This window comes from Alligator sinensis, unplaced genomic scaffold (genome assembly GCF_000455745.1).
Source record: "Alligator sinensis unplaced genomic scaffold, ASM45574v1 scaffold714_1, whole genome shotgun sequence".
In the NCBI taxonomy this organism is placed as follows: domain Eukaryota; kingdom Metazoa; phylum Chordata; order Crocodylia; family Alligatoridae; genus Alligator; species Alligator sinensis.
Genome location: NW_005842493.1, coordinates 276,199 through 300,668, shown reverse-complemented (window position 1 = coordinate 300,668; position 24,470 = coordinate 276,199). Strand labels below are relative to the sequence as shown.

General features: G+C 41.6%; 1 protein-coding gene across 4 annotated transcripts in view; it reads left to right on the top strand.

Moving 5' to 3' along the window:
• Positions 1-24,470, top strand: part of PITPNM3 (PITPNM family member 3) — a 272,469-nt gene that overhangs the window by 170,568 nt on the left and 77,431 nt on the right. For all 4 annotated transcript variants that reach the window (XM_025212941.1, XM_014523475.2, XM_025212939.1 and 1 more), the window contains 2 exons: positions 5,705-5,781; positions 7,255-7,490. In XM_025212941.1, the coding sequence (XP_025068726.1) occupies positions 5,705-5,781; positions 7,255-7,490 (313 nt within the window). The remainder of the gene's footprint in view (positions 1-5,704; positions 5,782-7,254; positions 7,491-24,470) is intronic.

Genomic DNA, 24,470 nt, shown 5'->3' with positions numbered 1-24,470 from the left:
TCCCTCTCGCCCCCCCCCCCCCCCCCCGGCTTGGTGACTGGTGCCTCCTGGGTCTGGTGGGGACCCGGGGTCCCCCTGCGGCCAATTGCCAAGCCAGGGTGGCACAGGGGGCCTCCCAGGACGCTCCCCAGCAGACCCGGAAGTGGACCAGAAGTACTTCCAGTTCACTTCCAGGTTGGCCACCGAGCACATGGAGGGTCCTCCCTGCACTCCTGTGGGACACTTCATGCGCCCCAGCATCACAGCGATCACAAGCCATGCTGGTACCTCAAGGTACATAGAAAAAGCTTTTAAAGCGGTGTCTGTGTCCTAATAGCTGATTCTCTGAATCAGCATCGAATCTTCAGATTCATTTTTGGCCAAATCGAATCAGGGACAGGTGATCCAAATCAACGAATTGAATCGCTGTCCCTGATTCGGGCCGAATCCGAATCGAATAAGGCCCTCTTCGAACACCCCTAGTAACTGTCTTATATCAGTTCAGTTGCTGCTCCTACAGAAATATATCTAACAATCATAGTTATCTGCTCTTGCTTTCTAATGTCTTGGGTGTTGTCAAGTGTAACAGAGTAATAATTGATAGTTTTCCAGGTAGAAATAATTTCCTTCTTAAGCCTGTTCACATTAATTTTAATACTGTTGATTTGAATGTTTTCTTTCCCAGGTAATGATTGTGACTTTCCTTGGAGTTAATTCATCAAATGTTCTTCTCTCACAAGGCCATATTTTCCAAGGAACTCAACTAATTAAAAAAATGTCTTATTCTGGTGTGAGTAGAGCTTGCCTGAACCTTGTAAGGGAATGTTTTCTGTGTCATGTAGCCTATCAGATCAGTCTCTTTCCAAAACATCTTGATCACGTTCCACCAGGGTATTTAATTTGGCACTGCCTCTCATCATTAATTGTGCAGTTTTGCTTCAGTTTAATTTCTAATTCCTATGATAGCGGTGGATATAATGCTCCAATTTTGTCATGTTTTGCTGAGATAATCGATAAGTTTTGCTAGGCTCAAACACTGTTCCTGGTGAAAGCGAACACTCGGGAGTTAAACAACTATCAGTAGAAGCAATAAACAGAATCAGACAGTGAAAGAGAGAAATCACTCTTAATTTACACATTCTCAATTTGAAAGCAGGTATATATAAAAAAAAAAAAAAAAAAAAGCAGCAATGTTGAAAGTCTTTCTTCTGTTTCTATTTAGAGGGAAGTCCTTCTGGTTTGTTTGCACTGGCCTTGACAGCAAGGAATGAAGAATGGTTGTTTTAATCCAGTGGTTAGGGCCAAGGTCTGTAACAAGTATGCAAGCAAAGAACTGGATATGAAATCCCAGACTAAGAGACAAATTGGAGCTGGGATGCTGGCCAAGAGTCCACAGCTGAGGACAGATGCCAAATACTGGCCAAGAAGCAGGAGCCAAAGATAGGAAACAATCGGAGGTCTGGAGGGGTTCCTGGAGCAGCCAGGCACTATTGCCAGGTGTTGCTCTAAATACCGCTTCGTTCTGTTTTCTGTTCTCGGTAGCCAGTCCCTCAGCACAACCAGCCTGCAATTATCTTCGGCACAATTGCAAAAGCAAATTGTTCTTAAGTCTCAGATTTGACAGACCTTGGATCAGACTGCCTGCCTGATAAATATGAGATCCTAATGAAGTATTCACAAGCAAAAGGGAACTCCGTCACTGATTACTGGCTACTTTGGCAGGCCCTTTGCGACCATCAGCATTTATTGTTTTTGCAGATTCCTTCTTGTTCTTTAAATTAGTTTGTATTTGCATCAAATTAATTGTTAGCCAAAGATGCATCCAGAGGTGGATCCAGGGGGTGGTGCACTATTGCATTTGTGCACCCCCCTTTGACTCCTGCTCCATCCAAAGTTTAAAACCAATGGGCCGGCAGTGGCAACAGCACTTTTAGTTGGGCAGTGCCGAGGGAGTTAGTTGACTTCATGGCTCATTATAATCTACCTGATTCCTTCTAAACTCTTTTTTTCCCCCACCGCTGTTAACGACCCTCTCCTTGTTAATGGACTTGATGTTCTACCAATTGAGCTATCCTTTGTTCTCCAATTATGCTGTCTGTTAGCCGCTCCTGAAAGTCCTATTTCACAGCCCTGCAGATTGTTTGTAACTCATTCCAATGAAGTTATTTGTGCTTCAATCTTAAACTGAATTATACAGCCCTAGGCCTCTAGGGTATTAGTAAAGCTTATAGTTTTTTTTGAACGGGAGAAAAATGTGTTGTTTTATATGTGATGAGGCACTTTACCATCTGCACCGTGCTTTTAAAACATCTAGATCTGCCCATGGACACATCTTTATGTACAGATGGAGTTGCTTCACTGGTGACATTTTCTTCTTACGCCCTTCTTTCAGACCTGTCACAACTTTCAGAAGAAACAAATCCTTCATTAAAAGGTTATTTGTAAAAACATTAATGCTTTGATTGAAGGAACAATCCCAACTTGAAGATTACAGTATATAGAATCATAGAAAATTAGGGAAGGGAGGGACCGCAGGAGGTCACATCTAGTCTAGCCCCCTGCTCAAAGCAGGACCATCCCCAACTAGATCATCCCAGCCAAAGCTTTGTCTAGCCAGGCCGTAAAAACCCCCAAGGATGGAGAGGCCACCACCTCTCTAGGTAAGCCATTCCAGTGCTTCACCATCCTCTTACTGAGAGAGTTTTTTTCCTAATATCTCCTTTAAACCTACCCTTGCTGCAACTTGAGACCGTTGCTCCTTGTCCTGTCATCTCCCACCGCTGAGAACAGTCCAGCTCCATCCTCTTTGCGACGCCCCTTCATCTAGTTGAAGGCTGCTATTAAATCCCCTGGACTAAATAAGCCCAGTTCCCTTGGCCTCTTCTCACAAGTCATGTAAGGAGACATGTTTGACTCCCACATCAGTGGGAATAAAACAGTTGATTTCAGAAATTTTGAAAGTATTCGACTTCATTCTGCCTTGCTGGCTCCTTTTTCAGCAATACTCGGCTTCAGAAAGATGTTTTTGCCAACGGTTGTCACAACAGCCTTTCACTTGGGCCAGGGTGATTTACACAGTCACTTAAGGCCATTAACTGACCACACAAATATAAACTCATTTAGAAAGTTGTTAATGGCCCAACACGAGCGGAGTCATCCACATAGACAGGGCCATCTGTTGTCCGACAGCAAATTCCTCATTTTCAATTTGAACGGGAAACCATTTGCAAACGTGCTTTTGTGCCCTCTGTAACATCTCAGACGGTAGCTGGTGCTTTGCCTACTTGTTGTTTATTTTCCACATTCGAGAAATAGGTGTTCCTAGAATAGCTTTGGAAGGAGGCACATTTCGAGTGCTTTAAATTCTAGATGGCATACTGGTAGGACTGGATTTCTATCTTTTATGTACTTTTTAAATGATTGTTCAGTAAACGTTTGTTACGGAACATTAACATGCTCGTTTTCAAATAACTTGAGAAACTTCTTTGTGGGAAATACTACGAATCCCGCAGAAAATGTCTTTTAAAAATAACCTAACTTGTTAGGGCGTGGTGAACACCATATCCTTCAAGGAGAAGTGTCCATGCCCTGAAGGGGCACAGACATCAAGATACTGCATTGCTAGTATAAAATACTGCAAATACACTCAACAGAGACAGTGCTGGTAGAGACAGCTTCATTCCCAGTACAGATTACTTGGAAATGAGTGCTGAACTTGACTTTTTCTTTCCTTCCCTCTTTGCACCCTTCTTTTGGTTTCAAGAACGGATTAGAGAATGCCCGTCTTTACCCTTATGTCTAAGTTAAAACCTGCACGGGCAGAAGACTGGGGGTCCAGATGATTTCACAAAGTTTGACTCATGACCTCTAAGCCAGGGGCCTCATGGCAGCCCTTCAGGGTGGCAAGATAGAGCTCTCCTTATTTGTTGGCGAGAGGTTGGTCCCGCATCTAAACGACAGTCAAGCTGACAACAGAGCTAATCAAATCGCATCCCCCAGCTGTTTCCTAGGAAACCAACACACACAGCTGTAGAAAAGGGGCTGAATGCAGTGCGTGGAGACCAGAGAGTCGACAGCAGCTCTGCCATCATATGGTTGTAAAGAACCCTCTATAAATAGACACAAAGGTAAAACCGGACACTAGTATAGTGCATTTATTCTTACTGATCTCCTCCCCGGGGGAGGAAGTTCTGTTAGGAAGCGTGGTCTTTTTGCAGTCGCCCATAAGGGTTTTGCATCTTGAAGCAAGCAAGTAGACACCCATTCCTCTGAGCTTATAATCCTTGCCACAGACAGTCTGCCGTTTGTAATATGCAGTATTACTAGCAATATGCCTTAGATGCGAGAGCCTATTTAGGGGCGGTGAGGATGAAGGTATTATTGAGGCCCACGGTATAGGTGTTTGTCCTTTTGCACCTTGCATTGGTGATTACTTGAATGAAAAGGAATTTGTTCTGAGCAGTGCAAATCCTCTCTCTCCTAACCAGCCAGGCTTTGTCACTTAGTTGGATGTTTTTGCACCTGGATTTTCCAGGCTGGAGAATATTTCCTATTTCTTCTGCCCAGTGATTGTGGAAAGGGAGATTCTCCGATCTGTGAGATGAAACTATAATAGCTCTGCAGATTTTTGTCATCTCCTCCATGACCACTAATGAAGAAACTTTGCTTTTAGAACATCGAATTAATTCATATTCAGGTTCAGTTGATAACATACAGATAACTCAATTTTACATAGTCATCTGTACTTGATTCATGTGATTGAAACACAGGGTCTGCTTATGTAGCTGTTGAAATCTAGCTAATAACTCTGAAGGGTCTTGGCTACCCAAGCACTTTTGGAAATGATCAACCTGGGTTTTTTTCTACTACAGAGGTAAAAATGAAGATGAAATTTTAACCTCGCCCAAACCAATGCAAAAATCCATTCTGATTATGGTCAATATAGACAATGCACTCATTAAAAGAATGGTAATAAGCTGTATAGGTCTTTATGCGAATTAAGAGCACAAATATTCCAGGATTGATATATCTAGACCTCAGGTCTGACAATGTTTAAGTTGATTTTGGTATACCTCACTATTTTTATTTCTATAGCTTAAGGCAAGTCAGAGGCTATTGCATGAAGTGTGACATGGTTGCTGTGGCCTGAATCTGTGCTCATCAAAGTCATGGGCAGGATGGCACTGATCAGAAGCTGGTGGAAGAGTTCCCATAATATTTTATATACAGGATAATATATGTCTCTAACTGAATAGAGGGCTGTATTGTAGTACATGCCATAGAGATACATACTGATTGCCATCCTCAGCTTCAGGGATCTTACAGCCTGAATAGACGAGAGAAACAAAATTTAAGAGATGCAGCATGGGTTTATGGGATACTGAGGGACAAAAAGACAAAGCAATTTACCCAAGGTCACCCAAGAGGCTTATGGCAGAACAAGATCTCAAACCAGATCTCCTGGGTCACAATGTATGGCTTTTCCCCAAAGGGCCACCCTCCTTTTTCAGATGCTGATGGGAATTGGATAAGATTTAGGTATCTAAATGCTTTTGAAAACCCGGCCCAATGCCGTGGTGTTCATATGAATGAAGGCTGCTAGAGCACGGTATTCCCACCAGAAATATTGCTAAAATAAACTTAGATAAGTGATTCATCTCTACAGACCTCTTTAGATCAGACATGTTAAAGTACTAAGGTTCAGTGTATTTCTGCTTCCTTCCAGGTGAATTATATCGAGCATCTTTGAGAAAACAAAGATTTCCTGCCCAAGGCAGCATTGAAATACACGAGGACAATGAGGTAAGATGATTTCCTACATCAGATGACTCGTGTCGGTGGCAAAAATCAAGGCAACCCAATAGTTTAGTACTTTGTCTATCTGAATACACCTGCGAAGTAGATTGTACTAAATAGATTTATTTCATCTCATTATTTTACCTTTTGCATTCAGGAAAAATCGGCCCAGCCTCCTAAGTGCTTTGAGTATAAATGTGGCTATAAAACCTTATCAATCCCCAGTTCTGGCAGCTCATACTAAGCCCTATGACTTGCTGTTCCAATTAAAAATTCATCATTCCAATAAGCATCAATCCATGTTACATTTTTATCCAAGGTTCCTCTGGAGCCATTCCCTAAAATGGTAATATGCCAGGAAGGTCAGGAGAGGCTGAAGCTATTTGGAGACCAAGGGGCAGTGGAAGGACCTTCTTGGACAACATCCTGCTAATCTCTAAACCAAGGGTGTTTGAATCATGTGGTTAAAATCTTATCAATTTTTAATTAAAATACATTACTCCCTAGCTCAGTATATTTTACAATTGCAGCATCCTTGGCTTTTTTTGTTTAAATTATTTGCCTGCTTTATTTGCATTAAATTTTACAATTCAGTAACTCTCACTGGCTCCCTCTGGTCCTTAGCACAAAAAAACAAAGTCTTCCTATCGTTGTTTTTGTGCATTGGTTGTCTCAGTGCTATGCCTATAAGACTACAGGAATCAAATGTGCCAAAGTCAAACTTAAAACAGCAGTCAGGAGAAGGCCCTAACTTTCCTATGCATTACCTACATTTTCCTCAATCAGTGGGATGTGATCCATGGGTGAGTTGTCACCAAAAAACTGTCAAGAGGACAGGACTGTCAAATAAATGATATATATGATTTGAATCTCAAAGAAATATATTCATATGGACTCATTACTATTACTACTATTGCATAATATGTACTAATTTATGTTAAGTATATTATGGGGGAGTAACAAAAAAATGGTTATTTCAAATACTGGATGGTCAGCTTAACAGGTTATGAAAAACTGCATTAACTAATTATGATGTACAGTTATACTGGCAGCGAAATGTGCTTCTCTTCTCCTAAACTGAAATGATCACAAGTTTTAAGACTTTTTGATGAACCTGGCAACATGAGATTAGTGTAGTCCGTGATACCTAGACGCTTACTTTGGCTTTTTCTAGATGTTGGCCATCTTCCCCTGTCTGAGTACGCAACCAATAGCTTTTGTGGTGCGTAAAACCATTCGTAATCGTCGTTGGATCTGAAATCTATAGCTAAGCCTCAGGCATGAAAGCTGCTGTGGTAAAGCAGTGTGTGCTGTATCCGAGTTGGAGATACTTGAATAAAATTGATTTTTTTCAAAGTTGACTACAAAAAAGATCACTCCGAGCCTGGAAGAATATAGCTAATTGCTTGCGGAGGTTGGCACAAAATGTACTAATGTTGTTCTGCAAAGCCTGTTCCAATGACTGTTTCCTTTCTTCAGGATGGAGCTCAGCACAGGAACTGTAAAACTCACGTCCTTATTCTTGTCCTACATGGGGGCAACATCTTAGATACAGGAGGAGGGGACCAGAACTGCAAGCCAGCAGACATCAACACCTTCAGTTCTGTATTTGAGAAGGTGACGCGGGCCCATTTCCCTGCTGCTCTGGGCCACATCTTAATCAGACTCATCCCCTGCCCAGCTATTTGTTCGGAGGCATTCTCTCTTGTTTCCAAGTAAGTTAATTTGCACTCTAATGCATGGCTTCCCCGGTTTTTACTTGTCAGTAGTGCTTTCATCAGACAAATTATTACAGATCCTCCAACTCTCTTGCTCCACTTGTGACTAACTTTTTCCCTCTTGTACATGGATGCCTCAGGAATACTATGGTTTGTTTTTTTTCTTCCAAGCAGCACTCAGTGGTGATTGCATTTTGCATGAGTAGTAAAGTACTGAGCCTTCCAGAGGTGGAGACTGTCAGTTCATAAATGTGCTCAATCCTTGGCATCAATATATATGCAGTAGGTATGAGCAGTGAGATTCACCCCCCCCGATACATTGTCTTCTCGCCTTCTGGATGCACAGATGCATTTTGCAGAGTGGCAAGATATAATGCCCATGACCTGATTTCCCCAGTTTCCAGACCTGAGACTTGGAATGAGACTGGAATTTTTTTCAGTGTGCGCGACATGGGTTTCTGATGTAAATCATGGGTTGTTGCTGTCTGTTTAAAATGGATTGTGTTACATCATGCTTAGTCCAGAATGACAGAATCCAACATACTCAGTCACGGATGCCCAAAAAGTCCACATAATTGTTGTGCATCTGTCATATCTGTCAGAGAGCCTGTATGTGTTGTAGGAAAGGGATTTTTCAAAATCATTGAAGGCATTTGGGAGCACAAGAATCATGGACTTTCAACAGGATTGGTGCCTTTACATCCCTGAAGAAATCTCCCCCCACAATTGGTAATATTAGTAAATAAGTTTAGTTGGCATCTGTGTCCAGAGTATGATCATACTCATATTTTCTTTGAAGCTTAAGAAGACTTTATACATCTTTAAACTCCCAGGACCCCCTAAATTGGAAAGAAAACAGGCGGGATAATTGCTTATAATCCTTTTTTCTAAATGTGGCTGCTTCTATAAATAATAATAGATGTCATTTATCTTGCTTTAAGAGTGGAATAATTGCAGCAATGGGCAGTATAGGAAAATCTGATATATTAGCTTAAGAATTATTGATTTAGGAATAGTGAGAAACAGGTGCGTCTAAAGGTTACTCTAAAGTTGTGATTGACTTCTGAATTCTGCTTGAATGGGCAGGGAGAAACTTTAAATGTATATTAATGGCTTGTAATTTGCCTCATTGCTAGGGTAGACTTAAATCCAAATAATCTTTAACAAGGCTAAAAAAGCAAAAGTATTTAGAGTCTATTCACCTAGTAATAGCATTTTGTGTCACCTTGAAAGCCTATCGTATAGTGTTCATTTATCATAACTTGTGAGAATGCAAAATAAAGCTAGGACCTAAATGTGATACTAAGATGCTTTTAGAATACATATTGACTTTGGATGCGGGTGGTGAGAGGAGGAGAAGGGAGAAGGGGGTGAAGGCTTCAAAAAGCCATACAAAGCAGGATTTGATTGCTGCTGTAGCAACAGGGGTCCATTAGCTCTGCTGAAATTTCCTATCTGAACAGATGCATTTGCTAAAGGATGTAAATGGATATGGTGCTTGGAAGGTTACCTGCATTTACACTGAGAGGGTGCATCCTGGGTGGGTCAGTTCTGCTATATTTAGCAAAGAAGCTACCATTAAATGGCTTCTGATGCTTGATTGTGAACATGAAACTCAGCACTTAGACCAATAACGTTAACCTTAGAACACCGTGGGAATCTGCCAAGAAATTGCTTATATCTCAGTAGAAAAAAGATTTGCTTTTAATCTCTGCTACTTCCATTAGGACTAAATACAGAGAAGGAGTGGTCTGAAAATCTTCCAAGTAGATTAATTCTTAGGGGGGGGAAATGGGGGGAAAATAGCATTTGCAAAGGAGTATTCTTTTCTAATGTACTTTTTATTTGACTGGGATTAGAACCAATCTGATGCTAATAGAGAAGAATGGGGAGAAACTCTCATTATTAAAGATACTTGTTGGGCCCATATTGAACTCAACACTGTGACAATAACACTCACAAAGCTTCCATTTACACAGCTGTAAAGGATTCAGGGGATGACTGCGCCACAAAGCAAAGCAGGAAACTATTGCTACAGAAGTTTCTGCAAGTTACCCATTTCATATCATGTCTCCCTATCATCTATACGGGGACATGCCAAGAGCACAAGGGGAACAATATTACAAAGAGGTTGGCAGGACTTTTGTCTTGAGTGAAGCTGAGAAAAAGCCTTCCCTTCTGAAGGAAGGAATGGATTTAAAGATAGAACCTAACAGTGAAATTGACGACAAACAATGATGAAACTGATCGGACGTCTTTTTTGGCTCACATTGAGAAAAGCATGAAAAAACGAACAGCAATTCTAAGGAAAACAAGATTTGCTCCCTGTAAGCCAGTTTTGTTAATGCAATGTCAGTAAAAACTTGCACCATTTTTAGGACACATGCTACCATAGAGTTTAGGTCTCTATGCTAACTTAAATAAACATGAGCTAGGGTACATGGACACTGCTTGACGTTTTACATTTCTAGCCGTCAAGTCTTGTTACTACTGGAGGCACTGTTTTGAAGGCAAATTGCATTACTTGTTATTTTAAGCAGTGATAGCTCAGTCATTTGAGAGAGAGAGAGAGTGAACTGATAGATTAGTTTTTACATTTTTTAAAAAAGAATGTTTCACAAAGAGAATTTAATTCCTGCTTACCTCTCAGGAGGGCAATATGGTGTATGTGGTCTGTAAAAATAATTTATTGGATCATATTGCCATTAAACCCAGTAGCTTTCTGAGGTTTCTGGTGGGAATCCATCTGTGTAGAAAAAATTATTATTGTCTAAAAGATAGTGATAATATTTCGAAAGAAAAACATGTCAGCATGAAAAATTAAATGCAACTTTTTCAGTAAGAGAATATTCAGCAATTGTTCCTCAGAGACACACTTTGTCTAATATTTACTATACTCTCTTTAAAGCAAGAACTAATCTTCATAATTTTAAGTTGCTAATGATGCATCAATAACAGGCGCTTTCTAAAGTGCCCATTCTGTGTGTTATAAAAAATTTCTTCCCCTTGAATTAGTTTATTATTACTGTTAATGCTAACAATCTCTAATATGGTTTCTTTTCAACCATGCTGGGTGACATGAAAGATTACATCCAGCAGGGGGTATTTTGATGCAACTTTGAACCCTAGGAGGACAGAGTTAAGTTCCTGGGTTTATCACAGATTTCTCTTGTGACCTTGAGCAACTTGGTTGCTGTGCTTTGGTTCCCCACAAAAGTTATAAGTAATATAAGACTATTCCTTTAACAAAGGAGCCTTTTCTATGACTAATGTAATGGCTGATCCAAACATCGTGAAATGAAACAGGCTTTTGGTGGACCATGGATCAGATTTTAGAGCTCAGTTTTGTAAGGGGAAGTATATGGAACTCAATGCGAGAATGGGAGAGATGCTCATTAGTGAAAGGATTGCTAATTTAATTTTACTGCCTCTCCCCACACAAATCATCCTTCCATCTGGCATGCCCATGGAAAGCAAGAGGCTTGACCTTTCAGCAGTTGGTAAGCAAAGCTTCCATTGATTTCAGTAAGGTTGGATCCAATATCATTGTAATGGAAATTGATTATTTTCTCCCCAGTCCTGTTAATGTAATTCTGTTTGCCTGTGACATTAGATCAAGCAGTGTTTGAAATAGTAGCTGAGCAAATATAAAATGCTCAGAAATGGATATAATTAAAATCTTAAAAAACAAAACAAGAAAACCAAACCAAAACCTCCCCAGTGTTTGTTTCGCAGTCTGGGGAAATGAATTCAGAAGTAAATGACAAATGGTTTTTCTTTGGTTTCATCCAGAAAATTACTTTGCAATTATCAACGTGGATCTCATGTGTCCAGACATACCCCTTTTCCAATTGCACCATTTTTTACTCATTTTTCTCAGCCCTTGGATTCATTTATTAAAAAGAGAAACTTTTCAAGTAAATACTTAAAATGTTTTTCCTCATTTTTAGGCAATTTTGTGCTTATAGCATTTTAAAACAGTCAACCTATTTTTTACATCAGTTTTTCCATATACTCTGCAAAGTGTGGTCTGTTCCCTTTAAAGTAAGGGAAAGTGTTTTTAATGCAAGACAAGAGAAATGCAAAATTGGAAGATAAATTCAGGGCTTGTTTTGGATGCAATTTAATCCTGAATCAACAGGAGTAGAGAGGATAAGAAAAATGGCTGGTGTAGGAAAGATCATAAAGATATAAGGGCCGATTTTTTATTTTCTGCTACTGCCCATCTATGTCTATTTTCAGACACCAAGTGGCCAGAAATCCAGTGCAACTGACCAGCCGGGGAACCCCCAAGGCTAGGAACAGACATTACACATAAACCAGTTTAAGTGATCAGAAACTGGTTTAAACCTGTAACAGAATAGATGTTCAGTGCACATAAACCAGTTTGAAAATGGCTAAAACTGGTTTGAGATAAACCTGGTTGAATGTAGCATCAGACTTAACTGATTTGGGTCAAGCCAGTTTATGCAGTGTCTGTCCCAGACCCCTTGCTGGTTTAAGTTAAATCAGAGTCTCCCAGCATCCTGGCGTGCTCTCTGGGCTGGGCAGGGCTCTCTGCTCCACAGCAGAGCTGGCCTGTCCCTTCTGCTCCCTGGCTGGAGCTCCTGCAGAGACTGCAGGCATCTGCCTGGCTTCCTGGTCTGTGCTATGGGGGACCGGACAAAGGGAGACAGGACAGGTTCTCAGGGCCTCTTTGGAGCTAATCAACAGGTAGTTGGTAATGTCCATCCTTCCTTGGAACAAGTTGCTTAAGAATAGCGTAAACTAATGAGAGATCTGTTTGTTTTGGTGACGGGGTGATAAATGTTGTGTAAACCCCCTCTGGCTCCCTCACCGAGTCAGAGCCTCCTGCCGGGGCCTGGTCACAACCCCCCCTTAGCTCAGCATTGTAGAAGGGAAGGGAGGGCTGCTTTAGAACCTCTTGGCTTCTAGCCTGAGCCACTGCAGGCATGTGCCTGCATTTTTACAGTCCAGAGGGCATGTCTGTATGATTACAAACTGATTCAGCCTAGGCAGGTTAGATTAACCTGCAAAGATTGAATCAATTCATGCTCTCACCTTTTGAATGTCTGTCCCTAGCCCAGGTGATATGCAGCTGGCAAAGCAGCTCCACAACAACGGGCTCTGCAGGCCCTGTGGAAGGAAAGTTCCTTAAATGTGTCTCTTCTCAGTGTGTTTTGTGCTGCTATTGCCCCTGGGCACAAAGATGCACATTAGAGCGACTCTTGGTGCTGCCCCTAACTTAGTTTGGAGGCCACTCGGGGAGTAGCCAGGGTAGCAAAAAGCCCTTTTTGTGCCCCTTGCCAAACCTAGGAATAAAACTTCCTGGTAAGTGCCATGGTATTAGAATCTTAACGTTACAAAAAGATTCCTGTGTGTACCAACTTTCTACACAGGAAACTGAGACTAGAAGTCTGGTCTTTCAACCTTCACAATATGGACCTGTACTACTTAAGCTTATGGAGATATTTTAATAATGTAATCATTGAAGTCAACAAAGCCTGGGCTTCCAAATGTTCTGTAGTAGCTTAACCCCTTGCATTCACTTGAACTTTCATCTCATATAAAGCTATGGCTAGCCTAAAAACCTGCCTGTCCGATTAAGTAATGAAGGGCCTGATCCAGTGTCTTATTTGAAATCAGTGCAGTGGACGTTGGATAGGATAAAAAAAAATAAAAATGGCTAATGCCGTTTAGGAAGACAGTAATTCCTGTTAGGGTTTTGTTTCTGATGGTTGCTGTGCTGGGTGCTAGCAAGCAGTATAATGAATGGAACCTCTACAATCCGTACAAGATATCAGCGTAGCAGTAGCTTATGCTCCAAATGCTGTAAATGTGCAAAGCGGAAAGAAAAGTTGCATCTTTTTATAGCTGGCTTTTATTAAGCACAGAGATAATTGGACTGCCAGAACTCTTCATTATTTATTCAACTGCTAGCAAACTGGAAAGTGTTCATGAAATGCTAATTTATTTTTAACAAATTTAAAGTAATTATCTGGAGAGTAATGTGTTAAGGAGGAATGTATTTTTTTTCATAAATTATTGGGGAGGAGCATGTTTCCATGAGAGATAATGTATTGTGTATGAAAATGGTGCCTAATCAAACTCAAGACTTAGGCACTAGATAGATATTTAAGGTTTATATCAGTTTTTTGTCAAGAATTAAGGGAGAGTCAATACAGTTTGGATGTTAGATTTCCTTTGGCATCTTAATTTCAGTTCAATTCAGTTCAATTTATTAAGGATTCTGGCTAAATGCCATGCTCCTAAAAACGACATAACACACATATGACTGTAATATAGACAAGTTTGAACAAAGTAACCGAGCTACAAATATTGTATTAAAAATAGAGCCCACCAACATAAAAAGATTGTTAATATAAGTATAGTAGTAAATCAAGACATGAATCTATAACGTTGTACATAGATCCACAGTTGAGACAATCAAATCTAATGTTAAAATGTATCACTCGTAATACAGTAATAAAGGATATATTACTTTAATCACTTCTGCCTTATAAGCAAAAATTGCAAGATGGTTTACTAAATTTTAATCTGGTTGCTGTAGAAGCCAGATTAATTTCTCTCTGTTTGAAAAATGTATCAATTTCTGCAGGAACAGTAATAAATAGGTTTCTCCTTGTGTCATTATATAAAGAACATTCTAAAACACAGTGGATAATATCTTTCAAAACTCCTAGACAGACTGGGCAACATCTTTTAGCTCTTGGAATGGAAAATCTACATCCAGCCAGAACAACTGTGGGCATCTGGTAGGCCCTGAGTCTAGTCAAAGAGGATCACCATTTATTACTGAGATCCAACTGTAAATACCTTTCTTCCCCACAGTCTCTTTTTCAAAGAGTATATAAAAGGGCAATATGAGTAGTCCTAGCCACTGCAAAATCATTCTGCATGGCAGTATCTCGTATCCTCTGGAAAACTCGAACCTTTTCTACGGGACAGAAAAATCTTTCATTTAATTTGAGATGGTATGCCATCCCAGAAAGTGCAAAAGTACAGGAAAGAAAAGCTAACCAGGGTGATTGGGCAGGAGGGGGACTATTAATATCTTCTATATAGCATAATTTAAGCAGACAAGGTGGTAAAAGGGGCTTTGGCATCTTAAAATGTCTTCCAAACTAGAGAGCCCCCTAAATGACCCCACCTGTAAATCCTGTTTAAGGTCCCAAAACTGCAAACTTGTATGTGTAAGCTGAGTTTTATGCATACAGGTATTCTAATTGAAATTAATTCATATGCTAACATAGGGGAACTCGGCTATGTGCTCTGTGCCTGATCAAATTATTAATGCCCAGAAAACTTTGACGACTGCATAGCAACCCGCTGTTTGGCTGCCCAATGGTATTTTTAGCAGATTAAGATTTCCATTATCCCTTGGGGAAGCATGCAGTGAAGCAAGAGCTGCTTGGAAAATAGCATTTCCTTCCCCCCGCCCCCAACCAGGAATCTGACATTCAGCAAATTGTTGGCATTTCCAATCAGAATAAAAGTCAGTCTTGAAATTTCTCTCAGAATGGAAATTCCCCCGAACACGGTATAGAAACATCAGGATGTTTTGTTTTGATACTTTTGAACCATTATGGTACATATTATTTCATATAAAGCAATAAATGGAATGAAATGATGTTCAGAACAAAACATTTTGCCCTTCTTGAAAACATTACATTTTGTTATTTCTCCCCTGAAAATTGCACTGAAATTAAGACGTTCCCGGAAAATGTTTGTTTCCATGAAGCTGCGTTTCACAATAGAAACCTTCTGCGGGAAGTTTTCAACCACCTCTATAATTATCCTCGTGGTCAAAGTTGGTAGCATATATTGCTGTTCCGTATTGAGCTATGTCCTGAGAATAGGAAAAAACAAATCTCTTTGGTTCGAAATGAGACCCCTATCCAAATGTGTTACATTAACGGAGATGTTTTGCATAAAATTAATTTCAGTTGCAGTCAGTGAAACCTGAGGAAGGTTTTTAGCATGTGTAGCACAGTCTGGCTCAGGATCATGTAGATAGTTTGGCAGAATTGCCAAATGTCTTTTGAAACCCATTTTTGTGCTTAAGTGCAAAACCAGCTTTCTCTTTAATGTGTGTTTTTCACCTCATAATTATTTCTGCTGATACTCTGTGGTATTTAGTATGTGCTCTGGGAGTTGGGGCGGGCACTTAAATTGGGCGGCTCTGGGAACCAGCGCCTGGAGTGTCTCGTGTATCATCGTCTCGGAGCTTTAAAATGGTGTCAGGGTTAATTTAACTAAAGCTCATTTGACGAGATTTAGTTCAAGCACCTCTGTCGCCATTTTTAAGCATGGGGACACTGATGCACAAGATGATGGAGCTGGCCGGAGCACAGTAAATACCACACTCCAACGTACTCAGTTAATCGAGCGTGCTCTGATGTGTTGTGATTACAGCGTGTTGGAGTCATGTATAGGTGCCCCTAGTGCCTAGGACCTCAATTTGAATAAGGACCCCAGTGTGATAAGCACCGTAGAAACACAATATAAAGACCCATTGCAAGCTGTTCTGGCTAGGGACGAAGTATGAACCGGAGACAACGAATGAATACAGACAGAAGTTTCTGACTGCTGGATAGAGAGAAAAGCCATGGTCCTATCTTAAAGACACTGAACTGTGATAGAAGAGTGTTAGATGAACGGAAAGTGAAAGAGAGGCTGATGGCATTGTACTATTAATTTGGACTTGCTATCATCACAATAACTTATCCTCTCATATTTGGCAGTTCTAAGTGCAGTGTTATCATCTCTGCTCCAGTCCCTCTTCCCCAAAGGACAGTTTAGCTCAGTGCTCCTCACCTTTAGCTTGGCCCCTAGGTAACAGGACTGAACAAGTAACACACTTCACGCACCAGCATATTTTGCATTATCTGTCTAACAAAGTTTTAACTCTTTAACATCCTATGACTGCAAGCAATATTGGAGGGTCGAGTAGACATGTTGCTAGGGTTGCCAACCCTCCCTGATTTGGAGTCTCAGAATCAGCACTGATCTCCCAGTGACTCCTGAAAGCAATCCGGGAGATTTTAATAGGATGTTTTAAGAAAATAAATTCTATGAATGACATCACGCCATGTTGGGGGGGAAAAACATATCCCAGAATAGCTTCAGTCAGAGTTGGCAACCCTACATGTTGCCCACAAGCCATAGTTTGTGGATCACTGATCTAGCCCATCCAAAACACCCTGTTTGGGCTGGATTCTCCATTGTCTTGCACTTTGCTATTTAAACCACTGCCAATTGCATTTAAGAATGCTACTGAGTTAGACCATCAGTGTTCTCCACTCACTGTGGATGGGCATGAATGTCTTCTTCAAAGGTGCAGGGCAAGGAGAACTGGGCTCTACGTTTCTTGCGACATTCCATGGAAAATATGCATGCTTCATTAATGGTTTTCCTGCCATTTTTGCTAGTCTTGGCAAAGCACAGATGAGCAGCTTCCAACTCAGACTGTGGCACAGTAAAACCCCTGAAAAAAGAGATGATACAGGAGATAGGAGTTTGACAATTTATAAGGCCTTTTTAGCACACTTAAGTATATTTTCTAAGATGTGTGTGAGCAACTAAGCAATAGGGCTGTGCGAAGCTTTGGTCACTGATTCGATTTGGCCCGATTCAGTGGCCAAATCTCTGAATCTGAATAGAATCAGGAGACCCTTTAATCTCTCTGAATTGAATTGGAGCCCTCCAGATCGATTCGGAGAGATTTGGCGATTCGGACATAGATACAGCTTTAAATGTTTTTTCTACATACCTTAGGTACCAGGCAGCAAATCGAATTAAATCTAGGTACCAGGCAGCGAATTGAATCAATAAATCGAAAGAATCACTGTCCCCAATTTGGGCTGAATCTAAATCGAATACAGCCCGTTTTGCACACCCTACTAAGCAGCTGGATGTTTACTTTGTTGTTTCCCTCTGGACTTGCAAAGAACTGGTGCTCTGAATTGGTGGAACAGTTGTTCTAACTAAAAGGTTAGGGTGTCTGTAAAACAGGGGTGGGCAAAATACGGCCCACAGGCTGGATCTGGCCCGCGAAGCCGTTCTATCCGACTCACAGGGCCCCTAAAAAAAAAATTTGGAAAATGTAATATTTCTCTGCCCTTGGTTCCTGTAAAAAATGTGGCTGCCCCGGCACGGGAAGCTCAGGTAAGTGGGCGGGGGAAGCGGCCCCTCCCCGCCCAGCACTGCAGCTGCTTGCAGCCTGTGTGGGGCTGCCTGTGCCCGCACCGGACAGCCCTGTGCAGGCTGCGAGCACCTGCAGCATGGGGCACCAGGCATGGGGCGGGGGAGGGGCTGCTTCCCCCCCTACGCTCAGCACCAGCTTCTTCCCTTCTGGTGAGCAGGGGGTCGGGGCTGTGCGCTGCCCCCTGCCTGTACCATGGGGCTGGAGGGCACTGGGTGTGAGCAGGCGGGGAGCCCGCAGAAGCACGGGGCCCACACTGGTGTCCAAGGGCCAGTGCTGGTGGGGCCCAGAGCAGGGTGGCAGGAGCCCAGGGTCCCAGCCAGCAGGGGCTCTATGGAGCCAGGCCAGCTCAGCTCCATGGACCCCTGCCTGCCTGCGCTCCGCTTTGGGCCCCACCGGTGCTGGCCCTAGGACATTGGTCCCAAGACATTGGGACATTGGTCCCAAGATGGCGACCAGGGGGCAGGGTGCCTGTCAAGGGGTGGGGCACCTGTCAAGAGGCGGGGCTACCCATGCAGCCCTCAACAGCCTGCCAAAATGGGGTAAGCGGCCCTCCGCTCAAAATAATTGCCCACCCCTGCCATAAACATTAACTATTTTAGGCTCCTTTTTTATCCCCTGGTTCTGTAAGAGTTCCTTAGAGAATGGAAGTGAATACAGTTTGACAGGAAGTGCTTCCAACTTCATCTCACCCAATGGTTTGCTCTACCAAAGGCTTAAAAGGGTGAGTGGTGCTTATTCCTCCCCCCCCCTCCCCCACCAAAGAGTATGTGATTTAAGATACAGGCATCTAATAAGATGGAAATGCTGATCCTACAAGGGTCATCTTAATAAATATCCATCTGTATAAGCAGAAAACTTGATAAAAGCCCAGAAAAAGGAGATACTACATACACAGGGTGAGAAGCTGAAGTTGTACAAGCATCACTCACCTGGCAACTTCCTGATGTTTGAGGGTCTCATTCTCCAACCCCACCACGCGTGTCCCGCAGGTGATTTTGTCTGGGATTCCAGCTGCAGATGATTTAGTAATTGCTGTGTTATTACAGAGGGCAGGGGTGCTGATTAAGGCTCTTGCTGTTGCTTTGTATGGGCAGGTGGCTCCTCCATTTCCCTTATGCTTCTTGCTCCATTAGCTCTTGATTCTAATTGAATCAATCTGTTGTCTTGCTGCTTCAACTAAACCAGACTTGTCTTCCAACTAACAGAGTACCTGACAACTTGATGTCAATGGGCATTCCATTTTTTGCACTGACCATACACTGTAAAGTCATTCAACTTAGTTCTTATGAAGCGCATCCATGTTTAAATGGTGATTTAGATGGATTTTGGATTATTTTACAGTAATCAACTAGTTGGATTATGGTCCTAAACCTCATTAAAGAGCAACCAGCCAGAGAAAAGCTGCATGCCTTTTCCACATTCTTGTGTATGATATTGATAATACCACTGCTGAGTGCCAAGTCCACATTCATTTTGTGTTCATTGCTGTATTAACATCCCAAGCTGGCCTTCAGCCGCTCTTTCCTAAATATTTAAATAATTAGTCCCTCTGTTGATTTTCTTGAATATTTGCATATGGGTTTTCATTTGTAGAAACTACGGATTAATGTGCCTGTAGAACTCAGAAACGTTTCTCTGTGGAAGATCTAGGCAATGTTTGAAAAGTGAGCCTTGCTATATATTCAACGGTTCCTCATTTCAAAAGACAACATCCTTCCCTTCCCCCCGCCCCATATTTAACAAAGATGTATGTATATGGACATCCCTTTACCTTTCTGAAAATTGCTTACATCAGAAGTAGAGAAGTGTAGAACTTGAGCGTGCCAAAAAGATCATTTGTGCTAAAGCGATGGATTCTACGCCAGTTTTAATTGCTTGCATGACTGACTTTCCTGTGCATCTTGTTTGGAACGGTTGTCTTCGAACCTGCATTTGGGCCTTGGCAGATTAAAAAGTTGGCTTGCATTTATGTTGGGGCAGTCAGTAGAGAGGCACTGTAATATGATGAGTGGGGCTGGAAAAAAGAGGGTAAGGTTTGAGGAGGTTTTACAGGTGACACTTGAAGTTTTGAAGTTCAGAAATATAGCCTGACCATCCAAGCTGCTGCCAGACAAATGAGGTCTCTAGGAATGGTCTCTGTGTGTGTGTGTGTGTGTGTGTGTGTGTGTGTGTGTGTGTGTGTACATAGCGAGAGGGAGAGACCATTCCTAGAGGTCCTCATTTGTCTGGCAGCAGCTTGGATGGTGATAGATATATATAGATATATATAGCAACTTTACCTGTCTGATCATCTCTTACTGCTAACAGCAGACATGAAACCTTGAAATATCATTAGGTCCCTCTCTTTTTTTCTTAAAGGAATTTGATGTTTAATAGGTAGTCATTTTTCATTTTTTACCTAACAGGAAATGTCTTGCAAGTCAGGGAACTATTCTGATGGTTCCCCAAAGTGTGCATTTGATCCAGGAAACCACAGTTAGACATCACTATCTCATAGTTGAGTGCTCATTTGACAATGCAGTAATGCAATTTAAGGTGCAAGGACTAGGGGTCTGAATGTTTATGGTGTGGCAGGACTCACCAGTTGCATGGGAACTGTGCTGGGAAACCCCTTGCAGCTTGTAAAACCCAGGGTGAACCACATGAAAAGCAGAGAGGGGTTTCTTGGTACAGTGGTCTCTAGAGAGGAGTGGAGTAGAGTGATTAGAGTCTAGCCATTTTTAACCAGCTGCGGGAGTCTTACTTTTTATAAGGATTTCTCACAATGACTGCAATGATTAAAACAACAACAACAACAAAAAAAAAGTAGAGAGAAATCTCAAACATAATCTAAGGAGACTTCAGTATTAATACTCTCTGAACTTTGCTGTTGCCTTTTTTTTGCCGCGGTAATTTTACTTATGGAGCATTTAGATAGTATGAAAACAAGTGCTTAAAAAAAAAGACCCACCATCACAGCTGCCTTAGTTGTATGTTTTTTAAAGCAGGTTGAGGCCCTCTGATGGGTGCTCTTCACTTGAACACAAGCATTCAATGTAAGCTCTTTTCTTTAGGAGTCCAGTGCCCTGAGTTGTACACTCTGTTACAAGTATTGCCCAAACCATGAACAGAATCTATACTGGATCCAGGTGAAGAGAATATCCTTTTGGAGAGTGTGTTCAAAAAAGCCAGTGATAGTACTTTGATTACACTGCAAGCACGGTATATCGAAGTCCAGTGTAAGGCTGAATGCCATTACACGCCTTTAATAACCTCGGATTTCTAAACCATGTTAATTTGAAGTTATTTCTAGTCTTTAACCAAAGCTAGGAACTATGGATTTTTCCCTTGCCTGAAAGATTTTTCTTTCCACCAACGGAGTTCTAGATATTTTTTTTCCACTCTCATAATTTATTCCCTTTAATAAGATTCAGAGACTTTATTGCAGTTGGCAAATGGTTGTAGACATCTCTAAGTCTTTTTTTCATGCCTTATAAAAGTTCCCTGAGGTTTATTATGAGGATAAAATGGTAACGATTTTTAATCTGCTCTTGGCTGAGGAGTGTGCTATGAAAGCTTAGGAGCCAGTAACACAATAAAGAGATGGGATACATTTCAAGCCCTTAACTGCATTGAAGGAGCAATATTTTTTTCCTGCACAGTAGTGTAGGTTGCTTTTTTATAAATGACTGCAGTCCTGACGTTCCCCGGCAATGCTGCAGTCTGCATCCCAAGATAACCGAGTTCCTCGTAACTCAAGCCATGGGCACTGTTCTGCCAAGAATCTGTCGTGTGGCAACCCTATTGAAAGGGATATCCAATAGAAAAGTCATCTGTTGTGCAATGTACTGTAACAGTGCTCTAATTAAATAAAAACTCAACAAGCATCCTCAGCACAAGTCCATTCGATCCTCTCCTGCGTGCAAATTGAACTCCACGTTTTTGTTAAACTAGCATTACATACAGTGAGCTGATAGTTGGTAACTACTCTGCCATCGAATTTATGGCATATTGTTCCCCTTTAGGGAACGATAAACCTCCAAAGATCTTTGTCCTGTCCTGAAGGGATGTTACTGGTAACTGGGCTGGATTAGTGGAAATATTGCCATCTTCCTTCCTGATGCATGTTTTGTTTATTGTATGATGCATTGGAGACCTTTTAGGACAGTTGCAGTATTGCAGCCAGACATATAATGGACTTTCTTTCTATGGTGGCTTTGCAACAAGCTGCACATTGCTTTACAGCTATTTAGCTTTCTTGTGTAAGTGCCATCCACTCTTTTTAAATTTTGTTGTTGATGGATTTCCTTTTGTCCTGTTTGTTCATCTTTGGGCCCAACGGGAACCTTGGCCTGGGACTGGAGCTAAATGCATATAAAATATGAATGGTAACAATGAGCCAGAGGTGAAGTTGATGCAAATAGGCATAATTTTTCCTATCTGATACCAACTGAAGGATCTGGTCCAACTTACTGTAGTAGAACATCATACATCTAGGGTCGTATAAATTGGCTCAAAACACACCTTCAGAAGCTCTGCTGAAATGTAGGAATTCTTGGCCATGTAAATAATCAGTGTTTGGTCCAAGACTTATAAGGCTTTTGAAGACATGGTCATTGAAAAGCTGACTTGTCTTTCTAATGCTGTTTTTTTTGGTTTGGTTTTGTTTTTTCCTAGTTTTAAAATAACTGGAAGCCTTTTAAAGTACAAACAAGGAAGACTGACAGCTGAATTGAGTACACCTGTTCCGACTTGTCAATCAATAGGCCTTAGCTTTGCTTTAAATTCAGCATATTATGTAATGTATTTATTCCCACAGAGCTGTTTCCCACATCATCCTGTATCGTTTATTCTCTGAGCTTGGAGATGTGAACCAATAAGTGCTTTTAAATGAAAGGTAAAAATAATGGCAATAATGTGAGTCATTAGGTGCTTTGTTACAAACTCCTGCTGCAAACTGATTTTTATGGTGGTTCTGTTTCCAGCTAAAGGTCACTCGTCAGCTTTTCTTGCCTTGTATCTCTCATGTATAGATGCCTATGGCTCTAAGTGGCCTGGGACCCAAGCCAGATATATTGCACATAGCTGCCATGAACCCACCCTGTCAAAGTAATATCTTTAATTACTCACCTAGTCTGACACCGTACTCTCCTTAGTCTTCAAAATATGAATTCTTTTGTCCACTCTGCCCAAACCCCAGCCTTTAGATAAAACAGTCCGTAGTGTTTTGATGTTAGTTTTCTTACTTATATGTTGTGTGGGCTTATCATGTATCCATGATATTCTGGGAAAAATAAGGGCTCGGTCAAAAGCCTCAGAAGTCAATAGGACCTGGTCACCTCCTTAAGTGCTTGACTGATGTGACATCTGAATTTGGACAGTGGTGATATGGTCTGTCTCATGTCTCCTAGAAGTGAGTTCCATTTTCCACTGATGAAAGGGAAGGTGGATGCTCTGCTGGATGAAGAGGAGACTGAGAGGGGACTTGATAGCAGCCTTCAGCTACCTGAAGAGGGGTTTGCAAGAGCATGTAGCTGGACTGGTCTCAGTGGTGGCAGATGATAGAAGAAGGAGCAATGGTCTCAAGTTGCAGCAAGGGAGGTTTAGGTTAGATATTAGGAAGAATGTTATCAGTAGGACGGTAGTAAGACACTGGAACAGGTTACCCAGAGGTGGGGGAAGCTCCATCCTTGGAGGTTTTCAAAACCTGGCTAGACAAAGTGGGATGATCTAGTTGGTCCTGCTTTGAGCAGGGGGTTGGACTAGATGTGACCTCTTGAGGTCCCTTCCAACCCTCGTTTTCTGTGATTCTAAGCTTTACACTGAGGGAGGCTTTAGTATATTGGGAGATCCAGAGTTGGAGCTCTTTTTTCTGCTATGGAAATCTATGGTGGAGGACTCTCATTGGCTGCCTGTACAAGTGCTCGTGGGGGGCATTTTAATTAGAGCAATTCCTGGCCAGCCGCTCTAATTAAGACGGCTCACCATCACATATATTAAGCCCCTGCGTGTTTCAAAATTGGATGCGGGATGCTTCTTTTAAAGCTCTTTCAACGAGGTTTAGATAAAGCGGCCTTGCAGCCAAGCCAATTTGAAATGTATGGGGGAGCTTAATACATGCGATGATGAGGCGATGGTGGAGTGTTTTAATTAGAATGTGAATGAGCATGTCTATAGGCACCCATTGGTTTTTGTGGAAGCTGAATTAAACCCTTGCAGAGCCGTTCTCTTGGTGGTGGTAGTGGTTTTATAAAGTGATATGTTTTGAGGCTTAAGAATATGGAAGAAGGTGATTAACGTAATGAAGTTGTAATATTTGGTACCGGTTATAATCCCATTGTATTAGGCCCTGATTCCAAACACAAGCATGCACTCATGTGGGTGTTTGCAGGACAGGGCCCTAGCTTTCTAGAACAGGAATTTGATTTTTGAAGGGGAAGAGTTGTTTCCTCCGTATCTTAGAAAGGTTTAAGAGAAACTTTTCCCAAATGGTGGGAGGAGCCTGGTGTAAGGCTCCATGATGTCGGTGCTAGTCTGAGAATTGGCTGGAATGGCTTTATTTCAGGCAAATTAGAACTGAAGAACGAGAAAAGAATTGTAAGTGGCTGGGAACGATAGAGCTGCAGTGATTTATAAATAAACGCCAAACACTACTATGGAAAAAAAAATCCATTGCTCCTTCATTGTGCTTAAGGCAGTGGTCCTCAACCTTTTTAGACTTGAGGCCACCCCTTGGAAGATGCCAGCTCAGTTTTCCCCTGGGTAAAAAC